Source organism: Coffea arabica, chromosome 6c (genome assembly GCF_036785885.1).
Source record: "Coffea arabica cultivar ET-39 chromosome 6c, Coffea Arabica ET-39 HiFi, whole genome shotgun sequence".
Lineage (NCBI taxonomy): Eukaryota > Viridiplantae > Streptophyta > Magnoliopsida > Gentianales > Rubiaceae > Coffea > Coffea arabica.
This window is the reverse complement of record NC_092320.1, coordinates 19,368,236-19,393,192: the sequence shown is the minus strand read 5'-3', so window position 1 is coordinate 19,393,192 and position 24,957 is coordinate 19,368,236. Positions and strand designations below refer to the sequence as shown.

Below are 24,957 nucleotides of genomic sequence, written 5' to 3'. Positions count from 1 at the left end.
GACTAGGAGAAAAACAAAAATATATTCATTGAATAATTTGATTTAAATATAAAAACTCCTTAAGGGAAATTTGAGGTATTAATATGAATTTTTTCCCTTACATCAGCCGCATAAAACCCTAAAATGTTTTGGGAATCATGTGGCAATAGATGAAAACACAGGAAATTATATATAATTTACCTAATATTTTAGAAGAAATACATCCCTCTCCTGTATGATTAAAAATTTTAAAAAAATTGGAATGGTTTTTTCCCCCTTTTTCACCCTTTTAATACCAAGAAAAAAAATAAAAAAGTGTCTTCTCCCTTTTTTCCACCCTCTTTAATAACAAGGGGAAAAAAGTCAAAAAAATGTCTTCTTCTTTTTTTCCTCGTGTACTTATCAATACTTAAAATAAGAAAATAGAGAGATAACTCAATTTTAAAAAAGAAAATAAAAATAATACAGAATCCAATGTGCTTATTATTTTAAAATTACTACTTACTCTTCACCCCTACCGCCCACTCTAACTTATTTTAAATTAATTATAATATTGGATTCTTCTTTATTTTCCTTTTTTCTGAAATTGAGTTTTCTGTCAACCTCTATTCAATTTCTTTTTTTTTTTCTTAATAGTTGAGAATGAAAAAGAAAAGGGAACCCTTTTACATTTTTTCTTGGTCCTCTTAGAATGAAAAAGGAGAATAACTGCGAGGTCAAATGCCTGCAAAATAATGTTAAAAAGGTAAATTGATATTAGCACTATAGTTTAAAGGGATAAAGTTATAATAACCCCCAATTTTAGTAACCTTGTTGCTAAAAATAATGTAATTCCTCTCTTTCCAGACATATAGTGTTGATGTTTACTCATCATTTCATAGTGTTTACTCATCAGTCCACAAACCAAAGTTTACTTTTGCCGTATTCTTCAAGTTATTTTAAACACAAAAAATATAAAGATTGTTTCTAGAAACATTACTCGTGAAGGACAACGTATTCTTTGCCAGAAACCATTACTAGAATCAGATATTAAAGCTATGTTTCTTCTGCTGTTAATTGCTTGTATGTAATTGAGATCTTCTCCACCTCGATGCAAACCTAACTGAATCCAAAAAAGTTGTATTTAAGGTGCAATGATTTGATTCTGATAACGATTCTTCAGCAATCATATTTTTCCTTCAAGTCTTAAGTTGTGTCATTTGGTGGGTATCTCTGATTAATTGACTTCGTACCAGCTGCAAATAAATAATATAGAGGACTATTAATACCCTGATACTTGTCTGATCCTTATTAGGCCTGTCAATCGGGCCTACAGGCCTAATGAGCCGGGCTTTGATGAGTTCAAGTTTAACTCATTTAATTTGAAACATTTTTGGGCTTCGGGCTATGAGTTTCGGGTTCGTAAATGTGAAACTCATACTTAGCTCATATAATATTTGGGTTGTGAGCCTTAATCGGGTTTAGCCCATGCTCACTTATTACTCCTTAATTTTCTTAATATAATTACTATAACTATTAAGTTGTAAAACTAATTTAACATATACAAGACTATAATATTAAAACTAAACATGAACAAATAATAGTTCTTAAAAAGTATATAAACCAAAAAAATTTTCAACAATATTTATATTTAATCCTTTTAAAATGCATGAAAAATAGTAATAAAACATGCGATCATAAGCCAATGCATCTTTAAAAGTTGAAACTTTTTTTTTATAATCTTGTGATTTAAATCCGAACATGCTTGATGATTTTTGTGTTTGTAGACCAAAAAAAAATCAACCAATAATATGCCAATACAAAAATTTACTCAACCAATAAGAAAAATTAGAGATTTAGTTATGCATTACTAATATTGGCTCTCAAGAAAGCTCATGAAAGAGTCTTTAGATGTATTTTTGTGTTTTGTAATTTATATATATATTTAGTATTTAGTAAAAATATATTTGGATATATAATTATACATAATATCAAAATATAAATATTATATATATAGGTAATTAAAGGGTCGGGCCTATATCGGGTTTGAGCCTAATAAGGCCCAAGCTCGGCTCACATTTAATTCGGGCCTAATTTTTAGGCTCAAGCTCAGACCGACTCACTAAATGATAGGGCTCATCGGGTTTTCTGTCGGGCCGAACGAGCCGAGCTCGGGCTGGCTCAGCCCCATTGACAGTCCTAATCCTTATCCTTGATTTGCTAAATAATTGGGTATTGTCGTATGTGGTAGTTTCACCTCTTGATGACTTGTTTCTGGCGGTTTTAGCGTCCATGGATAATCAATTCGACATCACTGGTTTGGAGTCCAATGTTTGGTTTTTTGAATAGACTTGAGTCTTTTTTTTTTTTTCTTTTTTTTTGGCCAATGGACTTGAGTTTAACGCTCACTGAACTCCGATCTATGTCAAGAGAGTGGGTTAGATGCATGGACTCTAGACTATGTCACCTCTAAAAGTATCCTTCTTGTTGTTATCAATAATTTTGCATTAATATGACAGGCATTGATCTTTCTTAATGAACTTAGAACTTATGAATTTTGTCTGAATAGAAGATTGCATTTTTTAGTTCAATCCCATTGAGGTAATTAAGTTAATTTCACTACAAATTTTAAACTACTGCCCTTTATGTCTAGTCCATTCACATTTTGATTGGCTTCATGGTAGAGATATGCACAAAAACTTCCGCAATTGTCAGCCAGTTAGCATTCTTTAGAACCAGGTTCATTCGAAAGAAAACCCACATTCTACACCTTATAAAGAGAGAGGCAAAACCCAAGAATTGGAGAGTCAAATTTCATGGTTATCAGACAATGTCTCAACTGGTTGAGGTGAATATTGCGTTACACTCAGAATTTGTCACGGAAATCATATCTGAATGATTTCGTACCAACTGAAAATAATTAAGAGGACCCAACATATGTGTGATCCACGAGGTGATAGCTACATTGGAGTTTTATCAAGTGGTAATTGCACCTCTTGATAACAGGTTTCTCGTGGGTTTAACGTGTAAGGATTTATTTGATTTGGATTTGAGCTTTGGTCAATTTTCAATAATTTTGATTTGATTTGGAAACTTTTTTTTTTTATATTATTGATTCTAATATTTATTCTTTAGTTATCTTTCAGATTTCCAAGTTTAATTCTTATCCCTGGAATGCATGGTTTCACTAGTGCGTCACCTCAAGTACCGAAACTTCATTTGTTACGGCCAATTAGGCATTATCCAGTGGCAAAGTTTATAAATACATGCGGTTAAGCGTGTTGTTTATGCATATTAAAATACATTTAAAGGTTGAAAAATGTCTTTAGCTTTTAAAATCACCTATTTTTGTATGGATAAATGCTTAGACGCAAGGTTGGCAATAATGGTGCCTCAAAGTACGTGGAGATTAACAATGGCATTCGATGTATCTATTAAGAAAAACAAAATTTTAAAAGTTTTTTCCTATCAATAAATAATTAACTAAATTTATTTTTGCCGAGTAAATCAGTATACAATAAGTTGCAATTTTTGACAATGTTTTGACTTGACACACATGTCAAAGTCAACCAAATGCCTAATTTAATGAATTCACCATGTAATTGCTGTAAAAACTTTTAGTATGTGTTAATGGGTTATATATTTTTGTTCTCTCTTTTATTTGTATAAGTAGTAGGGTATGTATTTGGAAAGATTTTCACCATGCCTCTTTTCAACCTGAACTTATGGTCCCTCCAAATATTACTTACTACAATTAGTATAAAAATTTAAATGTGCTAATAACCAACTTCCTAAAGTGCTGGGACTAGTCCAATTTCAAGTTGACCGGAGCAGAGAATCCAAGGCTTTTGCCGCATCCGAGTCATTTTACATGAAAGATCTTGGGATTGAATACCAATACCCAAGTTTCATCAACGCATCGCCTCACAAAATCTGATGCTGCTAGATTACAAAACCATACAATCACAGAAGCTCCTGAAAGAATTTCAACTCTAAAGACGGTTGGCTGACACACCGTGGCATATCCTTTCATAGTTTTCTATTGCCGCTATGCGCAAGGCGTCACTCATATTTGATCATCTGTATTTGAATTAAACTCCGAGGAGTACTAGTGCTACTTTTGACAATCAAAGCTCTATATGTTTCAATTTCTTTGTGCACCTGGGACACATGTTACTAGATTGCAGTCTAAAGTTTTTTTTTTTTTTCATTTTCTGCTAATGTATACCCTAATGTAGATTTTTTTTAAAAAAAATTTCCTCGGGTGGAGGTTTGTTAGGTGAGTATTGACAGGTATCGAGTCTGTGTAATAATAATATTAATAATCCTAATTGCCAACGGAAGCAACTTCGTGTCAATTCTGGTACTGGAGCAGGGACTCTAGATGTGCAATGGGTTACTAGATTCATCCTGGTTCCGAAGAGTTTGCTAAATTTGATAAGTGAATATTTAACGTACATTTTGTACGAATTTGGCATGAATTTTTGGTATGTTTTGAGAAGATTAAAGCCATATTTGAACTCTTTTGGTGATAATTGCTTAAATATTGTTTAAGAGTTCAGAAATTAATAAATGAGTGGATTAATGCGTTAATTTTGTGAAATTGTGAAGGTAATTGATGTATGAAATTCATGCACAAGTTGAAAGAAATGTCAGGGTCATTCAGAAGACAAAGTACACAAGAAATTGGGAGCAAAAATGTAGAAAAAGGGAAGAAGTGAAAAACTGGAAAATTGTTCAACACAGATCCGAGCACGGATCTGTGTGTACAAGAGGGATCCGACCCCTAGTCTGTACTTCTGGCGGAGTGTATCCGAGGTCAGGACGATCCGACCTCGGATCCATCATGGAAGCCCTCAGATCCTAATATCCGAGCTCGGATCCAATTTTCACTCCTCGGATCCGAGGCTCGGATCTGTCTCTCTCCTCAGCAAGTGCCATAGCCGTTTTTCTTTACCTTTTTCACAACTTTCCAGCTATTTTGAGGGACAGAAATCGGTGGCACATGCTTCTGCAACAAAAGAGAAGACCAAATGAATGTGGACAAAAGGAGACATCATATCTTTGACCTCTTTTTACAAAATCTGAGTGGAAGAAATTATGAAGTGAGAGGAATGGAATTTCTACCACATTTTTATGCAGAAAGATTGGGGAGAAGAGGGATTACCATACGTAACTAGTTTTCTTTCTGGTATCTAGTTTCTCTCTAGATAGGAGTTCTTGGAGAAGTACTTGGAGTTTTTACTTGTAATCATATTGTGCAAGAGCATAGCAGGAATTGGAGAGCTTCACCTTCAAGTGGCTAAGCTTTCTTTTATCTTTCTTGTACTTGTACTTCATGATGTTTGGCATTAATAAACTTGTGAGTTTGATTGTTAAATCATTCATGAGTAGCTAAACCCCTTAATCTAGGGAGTAGATGAAGCTTATGGTTAAATAATATGAATGGAATGTGATTTACACTTGTTATATCTTGTAGTAACTTGTCTACTTGTGTAGCTGTGATTACGTGTTGTTGATTGATCACCAATAGCATGTTTATAGTGTTATTATTCAATGAGAATTGGTAATAACAATTGAAACACATGAGTAGAGCTTGAGTTGTATGTTCATGAAAATAGAGATACACTTAGGTGGATTATTGAGCATTTCATGAAATAAAACGGAGTAGTAGAATATTTCACCATGAAAATAGGGAAATCTATATTGCTCTAAGCCATTTCATCATGAAAATGAGACTTGGTATTCTTGGAAATAAATCTCTGGTTAAGCAAGAATAATAGCAAGGAGTAAATCCATTCATTTGTGTAGTTTATGCCATAAGTGGAATCTACATCCCTAGAATCTTCCTTAAGTAAAATTTCTCTATTTGTACTCAGTATTTGTTAAACTAGATTTGTATATCAGATTTGTAGATTACAGCATTAGACTTTCTCTGCTCAAATTAATTGTAAGTCTAAATAATAGAGAGAACAAGGGCTTAGTAATTGTTTAAATTGCTTCTCGTGGGATCGACCCGATACACATCTTGTACTACAATTGCGACCTGTATACTTGCAGTCCAACGGGTGTAAAATCGGAATTAAACTTGTATAGATACAAATATCCCGTCAAGTTTTTGGCGCCGTTGCCGGGGAGCGGCAATATTAGGGCCTAATCATCTCTATTACTTTAGATATTTTCATTTTTTTTTATTATTTCAAGTTGTTGAATTTAAACTGCAAAATTTCTCTTGTTTTTGTCTGTAGTGTATGCACCGATCAAATCGAGAAGTTGCACATTTCGATCCTGAAATTGAAAGAACATTACACAGACAAAGGAGGAGTACATCACATCAAGAGAAACAAGAGGTTTGGCAGCCAATAGAAGATATCTTAATAGAGCTTCCATTTGAAGAAGACATGGCAGAAAACGAAGCACATAGGCGAGTTCTACGAGATTTTGCTCTACCGGGAACACAAGGATCTCAAACGAGTATAGTAAGGCCTACGGTAAATGCTAACAATTTTGAGATTAAACCAGCACTTATCCAAATGGTTCAACAATCTCAATTTGGAGGTAATGCAGTAGAAGACCCTAATACACACTTAGCTACATTCTTGGAAATTTGTGATACAATTAAAATGAATGGAGTTAGTGATGATGCTATAAGGCTAAGATTGTTCCCATTTTCATTGAGAGATAAGGCCAAACTTTGGTTACACTCTCATGCTCCTAATACTTTCACTGGATGGGATGAGTTATCAAGAGTATTCTTAAATAAGTATTTTCCACCAGGTAAGACTGCTAAACTTAGAATGGATATCACTAGTTTTAGCCAATTAGAAAGTGAATCATTATATGAGGCATGGGAAAGGTTTAGAGATTTGCTTCGGAAATGTCCACATCATGGACTGCCGGAGTGGTTAATCATACAAACCTTCTATAATGGTTTAGTTTTTTCTACTAAAACTATGATCGATGCAGCTGCAGGTGGAGCTTTAATGGGTAAATAACCCCAAGAAGCTCAGAATTTGATAGAAGAAATGGCTGCAAACAACTACCAATGGGCCAATGAGAGAGGTAATACAAGACGTCACGCAGGTATGATAGAAATGGACACTCTCAATATGCTGAGTACTCAAATGAATAATGTGATGAAGTTGCTAAGTAGACAAAGTGGAGTTGGTCCAAGTTCATCTAATGCACATGTAGCATGTTGTTCTATATGTGGAGGTGAACATGATACTAATGAGTGTGTTGATTCTGAGCAGGTACAATTCGTTAATAATTACAATCGTAATGCTCAAAATAACCCCTACTCGAATACTTACAATCCGGGGTGGAGAAATCATCCAAACTTTGGATGGAAGGATCAAGGAAATCAACCAAGGCCAGCCAATCCACCGGGATTTCAATCAAGGCAACAACAAGTTGAAACTAAACCTGGTTGGGAGATGGCAGTGGAAAAGCTCGCAAAAGTTACTTCAGACAGATTTGAGCGAGTAGAAGGAAGATTGGACCAACTCACTACAATGTACAGGAATGTAGAGGTCCAAATTGGTCAAATTGCTAGTTCTTTGAATAATCGTAATCAAGGAGAATTACCTAGCAAAACGGAGGTAAATCCTAAGAAGCATGTCAAAGCCATTACTCTTCGTAGTGGTAAGCAATTAAAAGATCCTCCAGTGGTGGAAGTTAAGAAAGATGAGAATGAAAAACAAGAAGAAAAGCATAGGAACCAAGAGGCGATAGTGGAGGAAAGTAGCCGGGAGGAATCAAGAAAAAATCGACCATCATCTTCCGCTACCATTCCAATACCCCCTGCGGTTCCATTTCCACAAAGATTAAAGCAAAATAAGTTTGATAAAGATTTTGAAAATTTTGTTAAACTTTTCAAACAATTGCACATTAACATTCCTTTTGCCGATGCTATTTTGCAGATTCCGTCTTATGCGAAATTTCTCAAGGAAATCATGACTAGAAAAAGAAAGTTGGAAGACTGCGAAACAATAGCACTAACGGAGGAATGTAGTGCAATTATTCAAAATAAGCTACCACCAAAGTTGAAGGATCCAGGGAGTTTTTCTATACCTTGCACCATAGGTAATGTTGATTTTTCTAAAGCATTGTGTGATTTTGGTGCTAGTGTATCATTAATACCTTTAACAGTGGCTAGACAATTGGGTTTGCATGAACTTAAACGCACAAATATTACTTTGCAACTAGCGGATCGGTCTATTCGATATCCATTGGGAGTGTTGGAGAATGTATTGATAAAAGTTCAAAAATTTATCATTCCAGTGGATTTTGTGGTATTAGATATGGAAGAAGATATATCTATGCCAATTATTCTAGGTAGACCATTTTTAGCTACTGCAGGTACTATTATTGATGTAAAAAATGGCAAGCTTAAGTTTCAAGTAGGTGAAGAAGAAGTAGAATTTAATTTGAATGAAATGGAAAAATACCCTTCTTTTACTGATCATGCTTATTCTATTGGCACAATTGATAAACTAACCCAAGAGATGAGTCAAGTCAACCTTGATTTAGATCCTCTTGAGTATTGTTTAATGAGTTTAGGTAAGCAAGAAAATGTTTTTGAAGAAATTGAAGAATTGGCCAAGTACTTGGATTTTCAAGCACCTTATAAAAGGGGTAATTTGTATGAAAATCTTGGCCAAGGAAAAGGGTTTTCACAACCTTCAGAAATTGAACCTCCAAGGTTAGAGCTTAAGCCACTTCCAACTCATCTAAGGTATGAATTTCTTGGAGAAAATAGTACTTTACGTGTAATTGTTAGTGCTGACCTTGATGATGAGCAGTGTACAAAGTTGCTAAGAGTTTTAAGGAAGCATAAGAAGGCAATGGGATGGACAATTGCTGACATTAAAGGTATAAGTCCTTCAATATGCATGCATCGCATTTTATTGGAGGACAATTACAAACCAGTGGTAGAAACACAAAGAAAACTCAATCCAAACATGAAAGAGGTGGTAAGAAATGAAATTCTTAAGTGGCTTGATGCAGGTATAGTCTTTCCTATCTCAGATAGTGTTTGGATTAGTCCAATTCATGTGGTACCAAAGAAAGGTGGAATAACTACAATCATAGGTAAAAATGATGAATTAATTCCATCTAGACTTGTGGTAGGGTGGAGAGTGTGTATTGATTATCGTAAGTTGAATACGGTAACAAGAAAAGATCATTTTTTCCTGCCATTTCTTGATCAATTATTGGAGCGAATAGCCGGATATGAATTTTACTGTTTTCTTGATGGTTTTTCAGGATATAATCAAATAGCTATAGCTCCAGAGGATCAAGAGAAGACCACATTTACATGTCCTTATGGCACTTTTGCCTTTAGAAGGATGCCATTTGGTTTATGCAATGCTCCTGCAACTTTTCAACGATGCATGATGGCTATTTTTTCTGATTATATTGAGAAAATTATGGAGATATTTATGGATGATTTTTCTGTGTACGGTTCATCTTTTGACCATTGTCTTCATAATTTGGAATTGATTTTGCAGAGATGCGAGGAAATAAATCTTGTACTGAATTGGGAGAAATGCCATTTTATGGTAAAAGAAGGAATTGTCTTAGGGCACAAGATTTCCTCCAAGGGAATTGAGGTGGATAAAGCCAAAATAGAAGTTATCGAAAAATTGCCACCCCCAAGCAATGTCAAGGGGATAAGGAGTTTTTTAGGACATGCTGGCTTTTATAGACGTTTTATTAAAGATTTTTCTAAAATAGTAAAGCCATTATGTGATTTATTATGCAAAGATACTCCTTTTCAATTTAATGACAATTGTTTGGTTGCATTTGAAAGGTTGAAAAAGGAATTGATTTCGGCCCCAATTATAACTTCACCCGATTGGTCACTACCATTTGAATTGATGTGTGATGCAAGTGATTATGCGGTTGGAGCAGTTTTGGGACAAAAGAAGGAAGGACGATTGCACGTCATTTACTATGCTAGCAAGTTGCTAAATGAGGCACAACTCAATTATGCAACAACAGAAAAAGAGCTATTGGCAGTGATATTTGCTTTGGACAAATTTAGATCCTATTTAGTAGGATCTAAAGTTATTATATATACGGACCATTCAGCTCTTAAATATTTGCTGCATAAGAAGGATGCAAAACCTAGACTAATTCGGTGGATTCTTTTATTGCAGGAATTTGATGTGGAGATAAAAGACAAAAAGGGATCGGAGAATCTAGTTGCAGATCATTTATCACTTTTGGAATATATCCCAATCAAAGATCAGGTTCCAATTCAAGAGAATTTTCCGGATGAGTTTGTCCTAGCACTTAGAAATTCTCCATGGTATGCAGATTTTGCTAACTACTTGGTCAGTGGAGAGATTCAAAAGGAGTTCAATTATCATCAAAAGAAGAAATTCTTACATGACGTCAAAAGTTACTTTTGGGAGGAACCATTGCTATACAGACATTGTGCCGATGGTATGATACGTAGATGTATTCCTGAAGATGAGGTACATAATGTTTTATATCATTGTCATAACCTTGAAACAGGTGGTCATTTCAGTACTTCAAAGACTGTGGCAAAGGTATGGCAATCAGGATTTTATTGGCCAACTATGTACCGAGATGCTAGGGAATATGTTAAAAATTGTGATGCATGCCAAAGAACTGGAAATATATCTCGAAAAAATGAAATGCCCCTGACTACATTCTTGGAAGTTGAGTTATTTGATGTATGGGGTATTGATTTTATGGGACCATTTCCTAGTTCTTTTAATAATAAGTACATCTTAGTAGCAGTGGATTATGTTTCTAAATGGGTAGAAGCAATCGCTTCATCTACTAATGACTCTAAGATTGTACTTAGATTCCTTAAAAAGAATATTTTCAGTAGATTTGGTATACCCAAGGCCATAGTAAGTGATGAAGGGAAACATTTTTGTAACAAACAATTGGATTCCTTATTGTTTAAATATGGTTGTAGGCACAAGACATCACTTCCATATCATCCTCAAGCCAATGGACAAGCAGAGCTGGCTAATAGAGAGATAAAGCTCATTTTGGAGAAAACTGTGAATAAATCACGCAAGGATTGGGCTACAAAGCTAGATGATACACTATGGGCTTATCGAACGGCATTTAAGACACCCCTAGGGATGTCGCCGTATCGTTTAGTCTATGGGAAAGCTTGTCACCTACATGTAGAGATTGAGCACAAAGCTTATTGGGCAATTAAATCTATTAACATGGATTTTAATTTTGCAGGAGAAAAGCGATTACTTGAGCTAAGTGAATTGGAGGAACACCGACTACATGCTTATGAAAATGCCAAAATTTATAAAGAAAAGATCAAATATTGGCATGACAAGCATATTATTCCTAAAAAATTTCAAGTAGGGCAAAATGTACTTTTGTTCAACTCACGCTTGAGGTTATTTCCAGGAAAATTGAAGTCAAGATGGTCGGGACCATTTGAAGTAACTCAAGTATTTCCGCATGGAGCAGTGGAAATAAAAGGAGAAAATGGTTCTCCATTTAAAGTAAATGGACAAAGATTGAAGCCCTATTTGCCAGGAGAAAAAGTTCCTAAAGGGGTAATTTACTCCTTAGGAAATGCAAAGGAGAATTAAAGAAGTTATAGGATTGTCGAGCCAACGACTATAAACAAAAGCGCTTGTTGGGAGGTAACCCAATGATAATAGTGTATTTGTGTGTTTTTAGGTGTTTCTTACATTTTGGTGTGATTTAATTGACTAATTAGATGTATTTCACTTGTTTGTAGGAGGTACGGGAGTTTTATCATCCATCTCGGAGGTGCACTTGAAGAATATGTGTAAAAGGGAGTTTTTCTTACCAAATTGTGTTTTAAGTGCTTAAAATTCCCATGCATATACATACATTGTGCATTTCAAATGAGTTTTGGTGATATCATGGTTATAAAGGCTTATGGACTCATTTGATGTACATTTAATGCTCAAAAATGCCATTTTAGTGTAAAAATGCAAAAATGATCAAAGAACCCCACCCCTCGATTTTCAATGTAGATGTGTTTGTTGTGTTTTGAGAGGTTGGATATTATGTTTATGGTATATTACATGTGCGTGGGAGGTTGGAATTGAGAAAAGGTATGTCCAATGTGTAATTTGGAATTGGCCGAAAAAGGGAGAAAAAGTTTGAAAAAATTGCAGTTTCTGCAATTAGTGCAGAGAAATACAGATCCGAGCTCGGATCCTGAAAAGCCCAGACAGATCCGACCACGGATCAACTGATCCGACCTCGGATCCATTCCAACCCAGATAAATCCGAGGGCTCGTCTGTGTTTCTGTTGGGACTGATCCGAGCCCTGTCGGATCCGAGGCCTTCCAGAATTGATCCGACCTCGGATCCTTTCGCGATAAGAAGGGAAACGAGGCCTCGGTTCCTCAATTTCCAGATTTCTCTTTTCTCTCTCTTCGAAACCCTATTCCCTTTCCTCCAATCTTCCATTTCATCCATAACATTCCCAATTTTTCACAACAAAAACCTTCACTAACCTCTTCTGAGCATTAACCCTTAACAATTTGGAATCAAAAACATCAAATTGAGGGGTTTTGATCTTCAAGACGCAAAATAGGGCCGAATTGAAATCTTGCATTTTGAGGTCGAATTTGGGCTTGGTTGTTCTCCATTTTTGCATCATTATCATCCTCCATCATCACTCCATCTATTTGAGGTAACAAATTTCGAATTTATGTGACATTGTATATCTCTCATTTTTGCATATTTTTAGTTTTTCAATATATTTTGCTAAATAGCTTAATTGTTGAAAATTCTTGATATAATTGTGCTACATTGTGCTCAAATCAGTTGTTATAATTATTTTCATGTTTATTTGTGAGAGAATTGTGGATTTAGTGATAGTTTTGAGATTTCCTTCTCAATTTTTGGGCTTGAACATTTTAGTGATTTAAACTTGTGAATTTAGCTTTCATTGAATATCTGAACTTGTTCAGAGATGTATAAATCACTGTTATACCAATTGAAAATGATATGCTATCACTAGAGCAATAGCCCATTAGGTAAAAGTGTGTGTTCCCGATCAAGTTAAGCACATTGAACCACTGTTACTTGAAATAATTGTATTTGGATGAATTGGGACTCATGTGTAGTTAACTTAAGTGTTAACGAGTGTTATGAATTGGATTGAAGATATTCTCAAGTGTTTGAGTGTTCATTCTTGCAAATGAATATAATTTAAAATTGTTTGCACTTAATATGCATGAAATGATTTCTTTACTGCTAATATCCTTTCTAAATGTGGGAATTGGATTTGAGAAGTGTTAGGAAGTTTATTTGTTTAAATTTGGGTACATTTTGGCAGGGAGTTTAGCCCTTTTTCAGGGGAAACTCTGCCGAAATTTTCTTAAATTCCTATTTAACATGTATGAGTGAGTTTCTATCGTTTCTAATAAATACTCATCTTGTTTATAGGTACTATGGCTCGTACAAGGAGGGCTCGTATTCGTACTCCTACACCATCGTCAAGTGAAGAACATACACCTTCTTTGCATGAGGAGTCGCCTGAGGAGGAATCTCCTTCACCTGAGTCGCCACCTCGGTCTCGCCGGAAGACCGCATCCACTAGCCGTGACGAGCCACCGCCAGACTACGATACCACACGATTCACATCGCTCGAAAATCAAGAGTGGTATGAAGCCGGACTGGACAAGGAGATCATAATTGAGAAACACTTGGCACCAGAGGTGGATGCGCACTACCACATTTCGACAGCATTCAAGAGGCTTGGATGGGAGAACATCCTTCAGTTGCCCAAGCACTACTACCCCAACCTGGTCAGGGAGTTCTATGCCAATGTGGAGAACAAGCAGAGCCACAGTGGCAACCTCATCGTCTCGTGGGTTCGAGGTAAAAGAGTGACTCTCAATCGAGATACATTGAGACACTTCGTCCAACTCAAAGACGAAGGCGAAGATGTCAAACTGACCAAGGAATTCAAAGCTCGAGACCCTTGGCAAGTGGGAGAAGCCGTGGGACGTCTAAAGGGTCAGTACCGTGAGCGAGGAAGTTCGAAAAAACTCACGGTATATGCCGACTCCTTTGAGCATCGTTACCACCTGATCTTCTATCTTTTTGCCTTCAATGTGGTGCCGAAAAAGAGTGGTAAACGGGAGATCCGAAATAGCGATCTCTATTTTCTGGATAAGATGATACATGGAGTGGGTAGACAGTTGACTGGTATTCCTCTACCCAGCATTATCATCAGTTATATGCGGACCACAGCTCGCATGAGGGCCGGCGAGACTTGTTTTGGATTCCCTCGACTGCTATCCCTCATTTTTGAGAAGCTCAAGGTTCCTCTTGGAACCGAGAGATCGGTGATAACTAGGTCGGCCGAGGAGGTAAATGTTTCAATACTCAAATCCTTGGGTATTTCTACGGAATTTGGAGCTGCTTTGGTCCGGGACACAGGAGAAGCATCGACTTCCACTCAACCTCCGCCTCACACTGAACCTCAAGCGGAAACTCAAGAGACGGAGGCACAGCAGACTCTTCCTCCTCCGGTTCCACGACCACCTCCTCAAACGCGCTCCAAGTGGCAAGAGCTTCTCAATGCTATTTGCTGTATGGAGACGCGAGTCGTCGAGCGCATTGACCAGACGGAGCGGATGATGATTGAGCGCCTCGACCGACATGATCGCCGTCTTCGTGCGATCGAGGATCATTTCCATATCCGACGGTCCCCTACTCCGACACCTCATCAGGAGGAGGGCCATATTGGTACCTCACAGGGTCCTCATGGAGTCGAGGAGGCAGTAGATCCTCGTTCCCAGCAGCCATGATGTTTTTTTTAGCGGATTCGACCTTTTATTTCTTTATTTTTCTCTTCTTTTGTTAAGATAAATGTTGTAGTTTTTATTTTTCTTTAATTTGAATCATCTTGTGCTACTTATGGTGTTTGGTACCTTTGTTGTCTCATTTTGAACAGAAATTGGATGATCGTGATGAGTAAGGGCTTCAAATTGCATCACCACCTATATGAGGGAAGTTTCAGTTCTTTTACCTTCCTCTACAATGAGGACATTGTAGATTTTAAGTGTGGGGGAGGCATTGCATATCTTATGGGTGATTGTGTTTTGAAATGCATGATTTTAGTTGTTTATGGCTTAAAAATGTTGGAATTATATGTGGAGATAGTCATGAGGATAATTTTTGTGAAAATTAATGATATTTGGCAGGGAGTTTCATCCATTTTTATGGGGAAACTCTGTCGAAATTTTTCTAAAACATTTTCCAATATTTCATTGCAATTCTTCCAATTAAATGGCCAAAATGTTAAAATTTTAAGTGTCTAATTCTTCCATTGGATAAAATGCTATGTGTATTTTGGAAAAGTTTAGTTCTTAATTGGCTTGGAACGAATTATTATGCAATTAGGATATTTACATTTTAGAAAGTATATTTGGTTAAATAAGAAAAATTATGCTTAGAATTTTGCAAAATTAATGATATTTATCATTGTTACTTAATTTTATAAGTAAGTGATTGATATAGTCAAAGACAAGGCCAAATTCTTCCTTTAATTATACTTAGAGGGAAAAAGAAATTATTAAAAAAAAAGAATAATATTATTATTCTACTCCAATGATTCACATACTGAGTAACCGGGGGTTGGCATTTACAAATGTCGACATTCGCGTAAAAAGGTATTGGAATTAAGAGTATGCTTAGCAATTTAAATAAGTGAAATGTTGAGTAACCGGGAATTTTCACCTAAAAGTGTTGATTTTCGCGTAAAAAGACGTTTTCACTATTTAAATAAGATGAAATGTGAATAAATCCCTCTAAATTGATAAGTTTTGGAATGAGGAAGGCCATAAAATTGACTAATGTGATTTACTTATTTGTGAAATTAGGATAGAATGAGAGAATTGATTTGAATTTGTTGAAATTAAGGCATAGTTATTTTTATTTAATTGAATATTATGAGTATTTAGTGTAATCTGAGAAATGGCATAATGATTGATTTCTAGGTTTTTGAGGAATTAAATTTGACAATAGTACGCATATTGTTTTCTCTATCTCTATTGAATATTTGAAATAAGTTTTGTGTAAAATTGCTTGAGGACAAGCAATGATTCAAGTGTGGGGGAATTTGATAAGTGAATATTTAACGTACATTTTGTACGAATTTGGCATGAATTTTTGGTATGTTTTGAGAAGATTAAAGCCATATTTGAACTCTTTTGGTGATAATTGCTTAAATATTGTTTAAGAGTTCAGAAATTGATAAATGAGTGGATTAATGCGTTAATTTTGTGAAATTGTGAAGGTAATTGATGTATGAAATTCATGCACAAGTTGAAAGAAATGTCAGGGTCATTCAGAAGACAAAGTACACAAGAAATTGGGAGCAAAAATGTAGAAAAAGGGAAGAAGTGAAAAACTGGAAAATTGTTCAACACAGATCCGAGCACGGATCTGTGTGTACAAGAGGGATCCGACCCCTAGTCTGTACTTCTGGCGGAGTGTATCCGAGGTCAGGACGATCCGACCTCGGATCCATCATGGAAGCCCTCGGATCCTAATATCCGAGCTCGGATCCAATTTTCACTCCTCGGATCCGAGGCTCGGATCTGTCTCTCTCCTCAGCAAGTGCCATAGCCGTTTTTCTTTACCTTTTTCACAACTTTCCAGCTATTTTGAGGGACAGAAATCGGTGGCACATGCTTCTGCAACAAAAGAGAAGACCAAATGAATGTGGACAAAAGGAGACATCATATCTTTGACCTCTTTTTACAAAATCTGAGTGGAAGAAATTATGAAGTGAGAGGAATGGAATTTCTACCACATTTTTATGCAGAAAGACTGGGGAGAAGAGGGATTACCATACGTAGCTAGTTTTCTTTCTGGTATCTAGTTTCTCTCTAGATAGGAGTTCTTGGAGAAGTACTTGGAGTTTTTACTTGTAATCATATTGTGCAAGAGCATAGCAGGAATTGGAGAGCTTCACCTTCAAGTGGCTAAGCTTTCTTTTATCTTTCTTGTACTTGTACTTCATGATGTTTGGCATTAATAAACTTGTGAGTTTGATTGTTAAATCATTCATGAGTAGCTAAACCCCTTAATCTAGGGAGTAGATGAAGCTTATGGTTAAATAATATGAATGGAATGTGATTTACACTTGTTATATCTTGTAGTAACTTGTCTACTTGTGTAGCTGTGATTACGTGTTGTTGATTGATCACCAATAGCATGTTTATAGTGTTATTATTCAATGAGAATTGGTAATAACAATTGAAACACATGAGTAGAGCTTGCGTTGTATGTTCATGAAAATAGAGATACACTTAGGTGGATTTATTGAGCATTTCATGAAATAAAACGGAGTAGTAGAATATTTCACCATGAAAATAGGGAAATCTATATTGCTCTAAGCCATTTCATCATGAAAATGAGACTTGGTATTCTTGGAAATAAATCTCTGGTTAAGCAAGAATAATAGCAAGGAGTAAATCCATTCATTTGTGTAGTTTATGCCATAAGTGGAATCTACATCCCTAGAATCTTCCTTAAGTAAAATTTCTCTATTTGTATTCAGTATTTGTTAAACTAGATTTGTATATCAGATTTGTAGATTACAGCATTAGACTTTCTCTGCTCAAATTAATTGTAAGTCTAAATAATAGAGAGAACAAGGGCTTAGTAATTGTTTAAATTGCTTCTCGTGGGATCGACCCGATACACATCTTGTACTACAATTGCGACCTGTATACTTGCAGTCCAACGGGTGTAAAATCGGAATTAAACTTGTATAGATACAAATATCCCGTCAAGTTTTTGGCGCCGTTGCCGGGGAGCGGCAATATTAGGGCCTAATCATCTCTATTACTTTAGATATTTTCATTTTTTTTTATTATTTCAAGTTGTTGAATTTAAACTGCAAAATTTCTCTTGTTTTTGTCTGTAGTGTATGCACCGATCAAATCGAGAAGTTGCACATTTCGATCCTGAAATTGAAAGAACATTACACAGACAAAGGAGGAGTACATCACATCAAGAGAAACAAGAGGTTTGGCAGCCAATAGAAGATATCTTAATAGAGCTTCCATTTGAAGAAGACATGGCAGAAAACGAAGCACATAGGCGAGTTCTACGAGATTTTGCTCTACCGGGAACACAAGGATCTCAAACGAGTATAGCAAGGCCTACGGTAAATGCTAACAATTTTGAGATTAAACCAGCACTTATCCAAATGGTTCAACAATCTCAATTTGGAGGTAATGCAGTAGAAGACCCTAATACACACTTAGCTACATTCTTGGAAATTTGTGATACAATTAAAATGAATGGAGTTAGTGATGATGCTATAAGGCTAAGATTGTTCCCATTTTCATTGAGAGATAAGGCCAAACTTTGGTTACACTCTCATGCTCCTAATACTTTCACTGGATGGGATGAGTTATCAAGAGCATTCTTAAATAAGTATTTTCCACCAGGTAAGACTGCTAAACTTAGAATGGATATCACTAGTTTTAGCCAATTAGAAAGTGAATCATTATATGAGGCATGGGAAAGGTTTAGAGATTTGCTTCGGAAATGTCCACATCATGGACTGCCGGAGTGGTTAATCATACAAACCTTCTATAATGGTTTAGTTTTTTCTACTAAAACTATGATCGATGCAGCTGCAGGTGGAGCTTTAATGGGTAAATAACCCCAAGAAGCTCAGAATTTGATAGAAGAAATGGCTGCAAACAACTACCAATGGGCCAATGAGAGAGGTAATACAAGACGTCACGCAGGTATGATAGAAATGGACACTCTCAATATGCTGAGTACTCAAATGAATAATGTGATGAAGTTGCTAAGTAGACAAAGTGGAGTTGGTCCAAGTTCATCTAATGCACATGTAGCATGTTGTTCTATATGTGGAGGTGAACATGATACTAATGAGTGTGTTGATTCTGAGCAGGTACAATTCGTTAATAATTACAATCGTAATGCTCAAAATAACCCCTACTCGAATACTTACAATCCGGGGTGGAGAAATCATCCAAACTTTGGATGGAAGGATCAAGGAAATCAACCAAGGCCAGCCAATCCACCGGGATTTCAATCAAGGCAACAACAAGTTGAAACTAAACCTGGTTGGGAGATGGCAGTGGAAAAGCTCGCAAAAGTTACTTCAGACAGATTTGAGCGAGTAGAAGGAAGATTGGACCAACTCACTACAATGTACAGGAATGTAGAGGTCCAAATTGGTCAAATTGCTAGTTCTTTGAATAATCGTAATCAAGGAGAATTACCTAGCAAAACGGAGGTAAATCCTAAGAAGCATGTCAAAGCCATTACTCTTCGTAGTGGTAAGCAATTAAAAGATCCTCCAGTGGTGGAAGTTAAGAAAGATGAGAATGAAAAACAAGAAGAAAAGCATAGGAACCAAGAGGCGATAGTGGAGGAAAGTAGCCGGGAGGAATCAAGAAAAAATCGACCATCATCTTCCGCTACCATTCCAATACCCCCTGCGGTTCCATTTCCACAAAGATTAAAGCAAAATAAGTTTGATAAAGATTTTGAAAATTTTGTTAAACTTTTCAAACAATTGCACATTAACATTCCTTTTGCCGATGCTATTTTGCAGATTCCGTCTTATGCGAAATTTCTCAAGGAAATCATGACTAGAAAAAGAAAGTTGGAAGACTGCGAAACAATAGCACTAACGGAGGAATGTAGTGCAATTATTCAAAATAAGCTACCACCAAAGTTGAAGGATCCAGGGAGTTTTTCTATACCTTGCACCATAGGTAATGTTGATTTTTCTAAAGCATTGTGTGATTTTGGTGCTAGTGTATCATTAATACCTTTAACAGTGGCTAGACAATTGGGTTTGCATGAACTTAAACGCACAAATATTACTTTGCAACTAGCGGATCGGTCTATTCGATATCCATTGGGAGTGTTGGAGAATGTATTGATAAAAGTTCAAAAATTTATCATTCCAGTGGATTTTGTGGTATTAGATATGGAAGAAGATATATCTATGCCAATTATTCTAGGTAGACCATTTTTAGCTACTGCAGGTACTATTATTGATGTAAAAAATGGCAAGCTTAAGTTTCAAGTAGGTGAAGAAGAAGTAGAATTTAATTTGAATGAAATGGAAAAATACCCTTCTTTTACTGATCATGCTTATTCTATTGGCACAATTGATAAACTAACCCAAGAGATGAGTCAAGTCAACCTTGATTTAGATCCTCTTGAGTATTGTTTAATGAGTTTAGGTAAGCAAGAAAATGTTTTTGAAGAAATTGAAGAATTGGCCAAGTACTTGGATTTTCAAGCACCTTATAAAAGGGGTAATTTGTATGAAAATCTTGGCCAAGGAAAAGGGTTTTCACAACCTTCAGAAATTGAACCTCCAAGGTTAGAGCTTAAGCCACTTCCAACTCATCTAAGGTATGAATTTCTTGGAGAAAATAGTACTTTACGTGTAATTGTTAGTGCTGACCTTGATGATGAGCAGTGTACAAAGTTGCTAAGAGTTTTAAGGAAGCATAAGAAGGCAATGGGATGGACAATTGCTGACATTAAAGGTATAAGTCCTTCAATATGCATGCATCGCATTTTATTGGAGGACAATTACAAACCAGTGGTAGAAACACAAAGAAAACTCAATCCAAACATGAAAGAGGTGGTAAGAAATGAAATTCTTAAGTGGCTTGATGCAGGTATAGTCTTTCCTATCTCAGATAGTGTTTGGATTAGTCCAATTCATGTGGTACCAAAGAAAGGTGGAATAACTACAATCATAGGTAAAAATGATGAATTAATTCCATCTAGACTTGTGGTAGGGTGGAGAGTGTGTATTGATTATCGTAAGTTGAATACGGTAACAAGAAAAGATCATTTTTTCCCTGCCATTTCTTGATCAATTATTGGAGCGAATAGCCGGATATGAATTTTACTGTTTTCTTGATGGTTTTTCAGGATATAATCAAATAGCTATAGCTCCAGAGGATCAAGAGAAGACCACATTTACATGTCCTTATGGCACTTTTGCCTTTAGAAGGATGCCATTTGGTTTATGCAATGCTCCTGCAACTTTTCAACGATGCATGATGGCTATTTTTTCTGATTATATTGAGAAAATTATGGAGATATTTATGGATGATTTTTCTGTGTACGGTTCATCTTTTGACCATTGTCTTCATAATTTGGAATTGATTTTGCAGAGATGCGAGGAAATAAATCTTGTACTGAATTGGGAGAAATGCCATTTTATGGTAAAAGAAGGAATTGTCTTAGGGCACAAGATTTCCTCCAAGGGAATTGAGGTGGATAAAGCCAAAATAGAAGTTATCGAAAAATTGCCACCCCCAAGCAATGTCAAGGGGATAAGGAGTTTTTTAGGACATGCTGGCTTTTATAGACGTTTTATTAAAGATTTTTCTAAAATAGTAAAGCCATTATGTGATTTATTATGCAAAGATACTCCTTTTCAATTTAATGACAATTGTTTGGTTGCATTTGAAAGGTTGAAAAAGGAATTGATTTCGGCCCCAATTATAACTTCACCCGATTGGTCACTACCATTTGAATTGATGTGTGATGCAAGTGATTATGCGGTTGGAGCAGTTTTGGGACAAAAGAAGGAAGGACGATTGCACGTCATTTACTATGCTAGCAAGTTGCTAAATGAGGCACAACTCAATTATGCAACAACAGAAAAAGAGCTATTGGCAGTGATATTTGCTTTGGACAAATTTAGATCCTATTTAGTAGGATCTAAAGTTATTATATATACGGACCATTCAGCTCTTAAATATTTGCTGCATAAGAAGGATGCAAAACCTAGACTAATTCGGTGGATTCTTTTATTGCAGGAATTTGATGTGGAGATAAAAGACAAAAAGGGATCGGAGAATCTAGTTGCAGATCATTTATCACGTTTGGAATATATCCCAATCAAAGATCAGGTTCCAATTCAAGAGAATTTTCCGGATGAGTTTGTCCTAGCACTTAGAAATTCTCCATGGTATGCAGATTTTGCTAACTACTTGGTCAGTGGAGAGATTCAAAAGGAGTTCAATTATCATCAAAAGAAGAAATTCTTACATGACGTCAAAAGTTACTTTTGGGAGGAACCATTGCTATACAGACATTGTGCCGATGGTATGATACGTAGATGTATTCCTGAAGATGAGGTACATAATGTTTTATATCATTGTCATAACCTTGAAACAGGTGGTCATTTCAGTACTTCAAAGACTGTGGCAAAGGTATGGCAATCAGGATTTTATTGGCCAACTATGTACCGAGATGCTAGGGAATATGTTAAAAATTGTGATGCATGCCAAAGAACTGGAAATATATCTCGAAAAAATGAAATGCCCCTGACTACATTCTTGGAAGTTGAGTTATTTGATGTATGGGGTATTGATTTTATGGGACCATTTCCTAGTTCTTTTAATAATAAGTACATCTTAGTAGCAGTGGATTATGTTTCTAAATGGGTAGAAGCAATCGCTTCATCTACTAATGACTCTAAGATTGTACTTAGATTCCTTAAAAAGAATATTTTCAGTAGATTTGGTATACCCAAGGCCATAGTAAGTGATGAAGGGAAACATTTTTGTAACAAACAATTGGATTCCTTATTGTTTAAATATGGTTGTAGGCACAAGACATCACTTCCATATCATCCTCAAGCCAATGGACAAGCAGAGCTGGCTAATAGAGAGATAAAGCTCATTTTGGAGAAAACTGTGAATAAATCACGCAAGGATTGGGCTACAAAGCTAGATGATACACTATGGGCTTATCGAACGGCATTTAAGACACCCCTAGGGATGTCGCCGTATCGTTTAGTCTATGGGAAAGCTTGTCACCTACATGTAGAGATTGAGCACAAAGCTTATTGGGCAATTAAATCTATTAACATGGATTTTAATTTTGCAGGAGAAAAGCGATTACTTGAGCTAAGTGAATTGGAGGAACACCGACTACATGCTTATGAAAATGCCAAAATTTATAAAGAAAAGATCAAATATTGGCATGACAAGCATATTATTCCTAAAAAATTTCAAGTAGGGCAAAATGTACTTTTGTTCAACTCACGCTTGAGGTTATTTCCAGGAAAATTGAAGTCAAGATGGTCGGGACCATTTGAAGTAACTCAAGTATTTCCGCATGGAGCAGTGGAAATAAAAGGAGAAAATGGTTCTCCATTTAAAGTAAATGGACAAAGATTGAAGCCCTATTTGCCAGGAGAAAAAGTTCCTAAAGGGGTAATTTACTCCTTAGGAAATGCAAAGGAGAATTAAAGAAGTTATAGGATTGTCGAGCCAACGACTATAAACAAAAGCGCTTGTTGGGAGGTAACCCAATGATAATAGTGTATTTGTGTGTTTTTAGGTGTTTCTTACATTTTGGTGTGATTTAATTGACTAATTAGATGTATTTCACTTGTTTGTAGGAGGTACGGGAGTTTTATCATCCATCTCGGAGGTGCACTTGAAGAATATGTGTAAAAGGGAGTTTTTCTTACCAAATTGTGTTTTAAGTGCTTAAAATTCCCATGCATATACATACATTGTGCATTTCAAATGAGTTTTGGTGATATCATGGTTATAAAGGCTTATGGACTCATTTGATGTACATTTAATGCTCAAAAATGCCATTTTAGTGTAAAAATGCAAAAATGATCAAAGAACCCCACCCCTCGATTTTCAATGTAGATGTGTTTGTTGTGTTTTGAGAGGTTGGATATTATGTTTATGGTATATTACATGTGCGTGGGAGGTTGGAATTGAGAAAAGGTATGTCCAATGTGTAATTTGGAATTGGCCGAAAAAGGGAGAAAAAGTTTGAAAAAATTGCAGTTTCTGCAATTAGTGCAGAGAAATACAGATCCGAGCTCGGATCCTGAAAAGCCCAGACAGATCCGACCACGGATCAACTGATCCGACCTCGGATCCATTCCAACCCAGATAAATCCGAGGGCTCGTCTGTGTTTCTGTTGGGACTGATCCGAGCCCTGTCGGATCCGAGGCCTTCCAGAATTGATCCGACCTCGGATCCTTTCGCGATAAGAAGGGAAACGAGGCCTCGGTTCCTCAATTTCCAGATTTCTCTTTTCTCTCTCTTCGAAACCCTATTCCCTTTCCTCCAATCTTCCATTTCATCCATAACATTCCCAATTTTTCACAACAAAAACCTTCACTAACCTCTTCTGAGCATTAACCCTTAACAATTTGGAATCAAAAACATCAAATTGAGGGGTTTTGATCTTCAAGACGCAAAATAGGGCCGAATTGAAATCTTGCATTTTGAGGTCGAATTTGGGCTTGGTTGTTCTCCATTTTTGCATCATTATCATCCTCCATCATCACTCCATCTATTTGAGGTAACAAATTTCGAATTTATGTGACATTGTATATCTCTCATTTTTGCATATTTTTAGTTTTTCAATATATTTTGCTAAATAGCTTAATTGTTGAAAATTCTTGATATAATTGTGCTACATTGTGCTCAAATCAGTTGTTATAATTATTTTCATGTTTATTTGTGAGAGAATTGTGGATTTAGTGATAGTTTTGAGATTTCCTTCTCAATTTTTGGGCTTGAACATTTTAGTGATTTAAACTTGTGAATTTAGCTTTCATTGAATATCTGAACTTGTTCAGAGATGTATAAATCACTGTTATACCAATTGAAAATGATATGCTATCACTAGAGCAATAGCCCATTAGGTAAAAGTGTGTGTTCCCGATCAAGTTAAGCACATTGAACCACTGTTACTTGAAATAATTGTATTTGGATGAATTGGGACTCATGTGTAGTTAACTTAAGTGTTAACGAGTGTTATGAATTGGATTGAAGATATTCTCAAGTGTTTGAGTGTTCATTCTTGCAAATGAATATAATTTAAAATTGTTTGCACTTAATATGCATGAAATGATTTCTTTACTGCTAATATCCTTTCTAAATGTGGGAATTGGATTTGAGAAGTGTTAGGAAGTTTAT

The 24,957-nt window shown here is 35.9% G+C and overlaps 2 protein-coding genes and 2 non-coding genes across 4 annotated transcripts; 2 read left to right on the top strand and 2 right to left on the bottom strand.

The window, feature by feature from the left end:
* Positions 1–6,746: 6,746 nt before the first annotated feature.
* Positions 6,747–6,853, bottom strand: LOC113694407 (small nucleolar RNA R71). The gene has a single exon (XR_003449358.2). It is a non-coding gene; the product is annotated as a small nucleolar RNA R71 (small nucleolar RNA).
* Positions 6,854–7,052: 199 nt separating this feature from the next.
* On the top strand, positions 7,053–11,561 carry LOC113693100 (uncharacterized). The gene is made up of 4 exons (XM_072053501.1): positions 7,053–7,766; positions 7,881–8,967; positions 10,483–10,671; positions 10,756–11,561. The coding sequence occupies exons 1-4, from the start codon at positions 7,053–7,055 to the stop codon at positions 11,559–11,561; spliced, it is 2,796 nt and encodes a 931-aa protein (XP_071909602.1).
* A 6,878-nt stretch (positions 11,562–18,439) lies between these two features.
* Positions 18,440–18,546, bottom strand: LOC113694406 (small nucleolar RNA R71). Its single transcript, XR_003449357.2, has one exon. It is a non-coding gene; the product is annotated as a small nucleolar RNA R71 (small nucleolar RNA).
* Positions 18,547–18,745: 199 nt separating this feature from the next.
* On the top strand, positions 18,746–23,255 carry LOC140008662 (uncharacterized). The gene is made up of 4 exons (XM_072053500.1): positions 18,746–19,459; positions 19,574–20,660; positions 22,177–22,365; positions 22,450–23,255. The coding sequence occupies exons 1-4, from the start codon at positions 18,746–18,748 to the stop codon at positions 23,253–23,255; spliced, it is 2,796 nt and encodes a 931-aa protein (XP_071909601.1).
* Positions 23,256–24,957: the final 1,702 nt, after the last annotated feature.

Bases quoted from the DNA above. Each gene is read 5' to 3' on its own strand.
- LOC113693100 (XM_072053501.1), top strand. From the start codon at position 7,053: ATGGACACTCTCAATATGCTGAGTACTCAAATGAATAATGTGATGAAG. The intron at 7,767-7,880 runs GTTCCATTTCCA...GCTATTTTGCAG, and splicing joins CCATTCCAATACCCCCTGCG to ATTCCGTCTTATGCGAAATT. The intron at 10,672-10,755 runs GTATTGATTTTA...CTAAATGGGTAG, and splicing joins TGAGTTATTTGATGTATGGG to AAGCAATCGCTTCATCTACT.
- LOC140008662 (XM_072053500.1), top strand. From the start codon at position 18,746: ATGGACACTCTCAATATGCTGAGTACTCAAATGAATAATGTGATGAAG. The intron at 19,460-19,573 runs GTTCCATTTCCA...GCTATTTTGCAG, and splicing joins CCATTCCAATACCCCCTGCG to ATTCCGTCTTATGCGAAATT. The intron at 20,661-22,176 runs GTATAGTCTTTC...ACCTTGAAACAG, and splicing joins TCTTAAGTGGCTTGATGCAG to GTGGTCATTTCAGTACTTCA.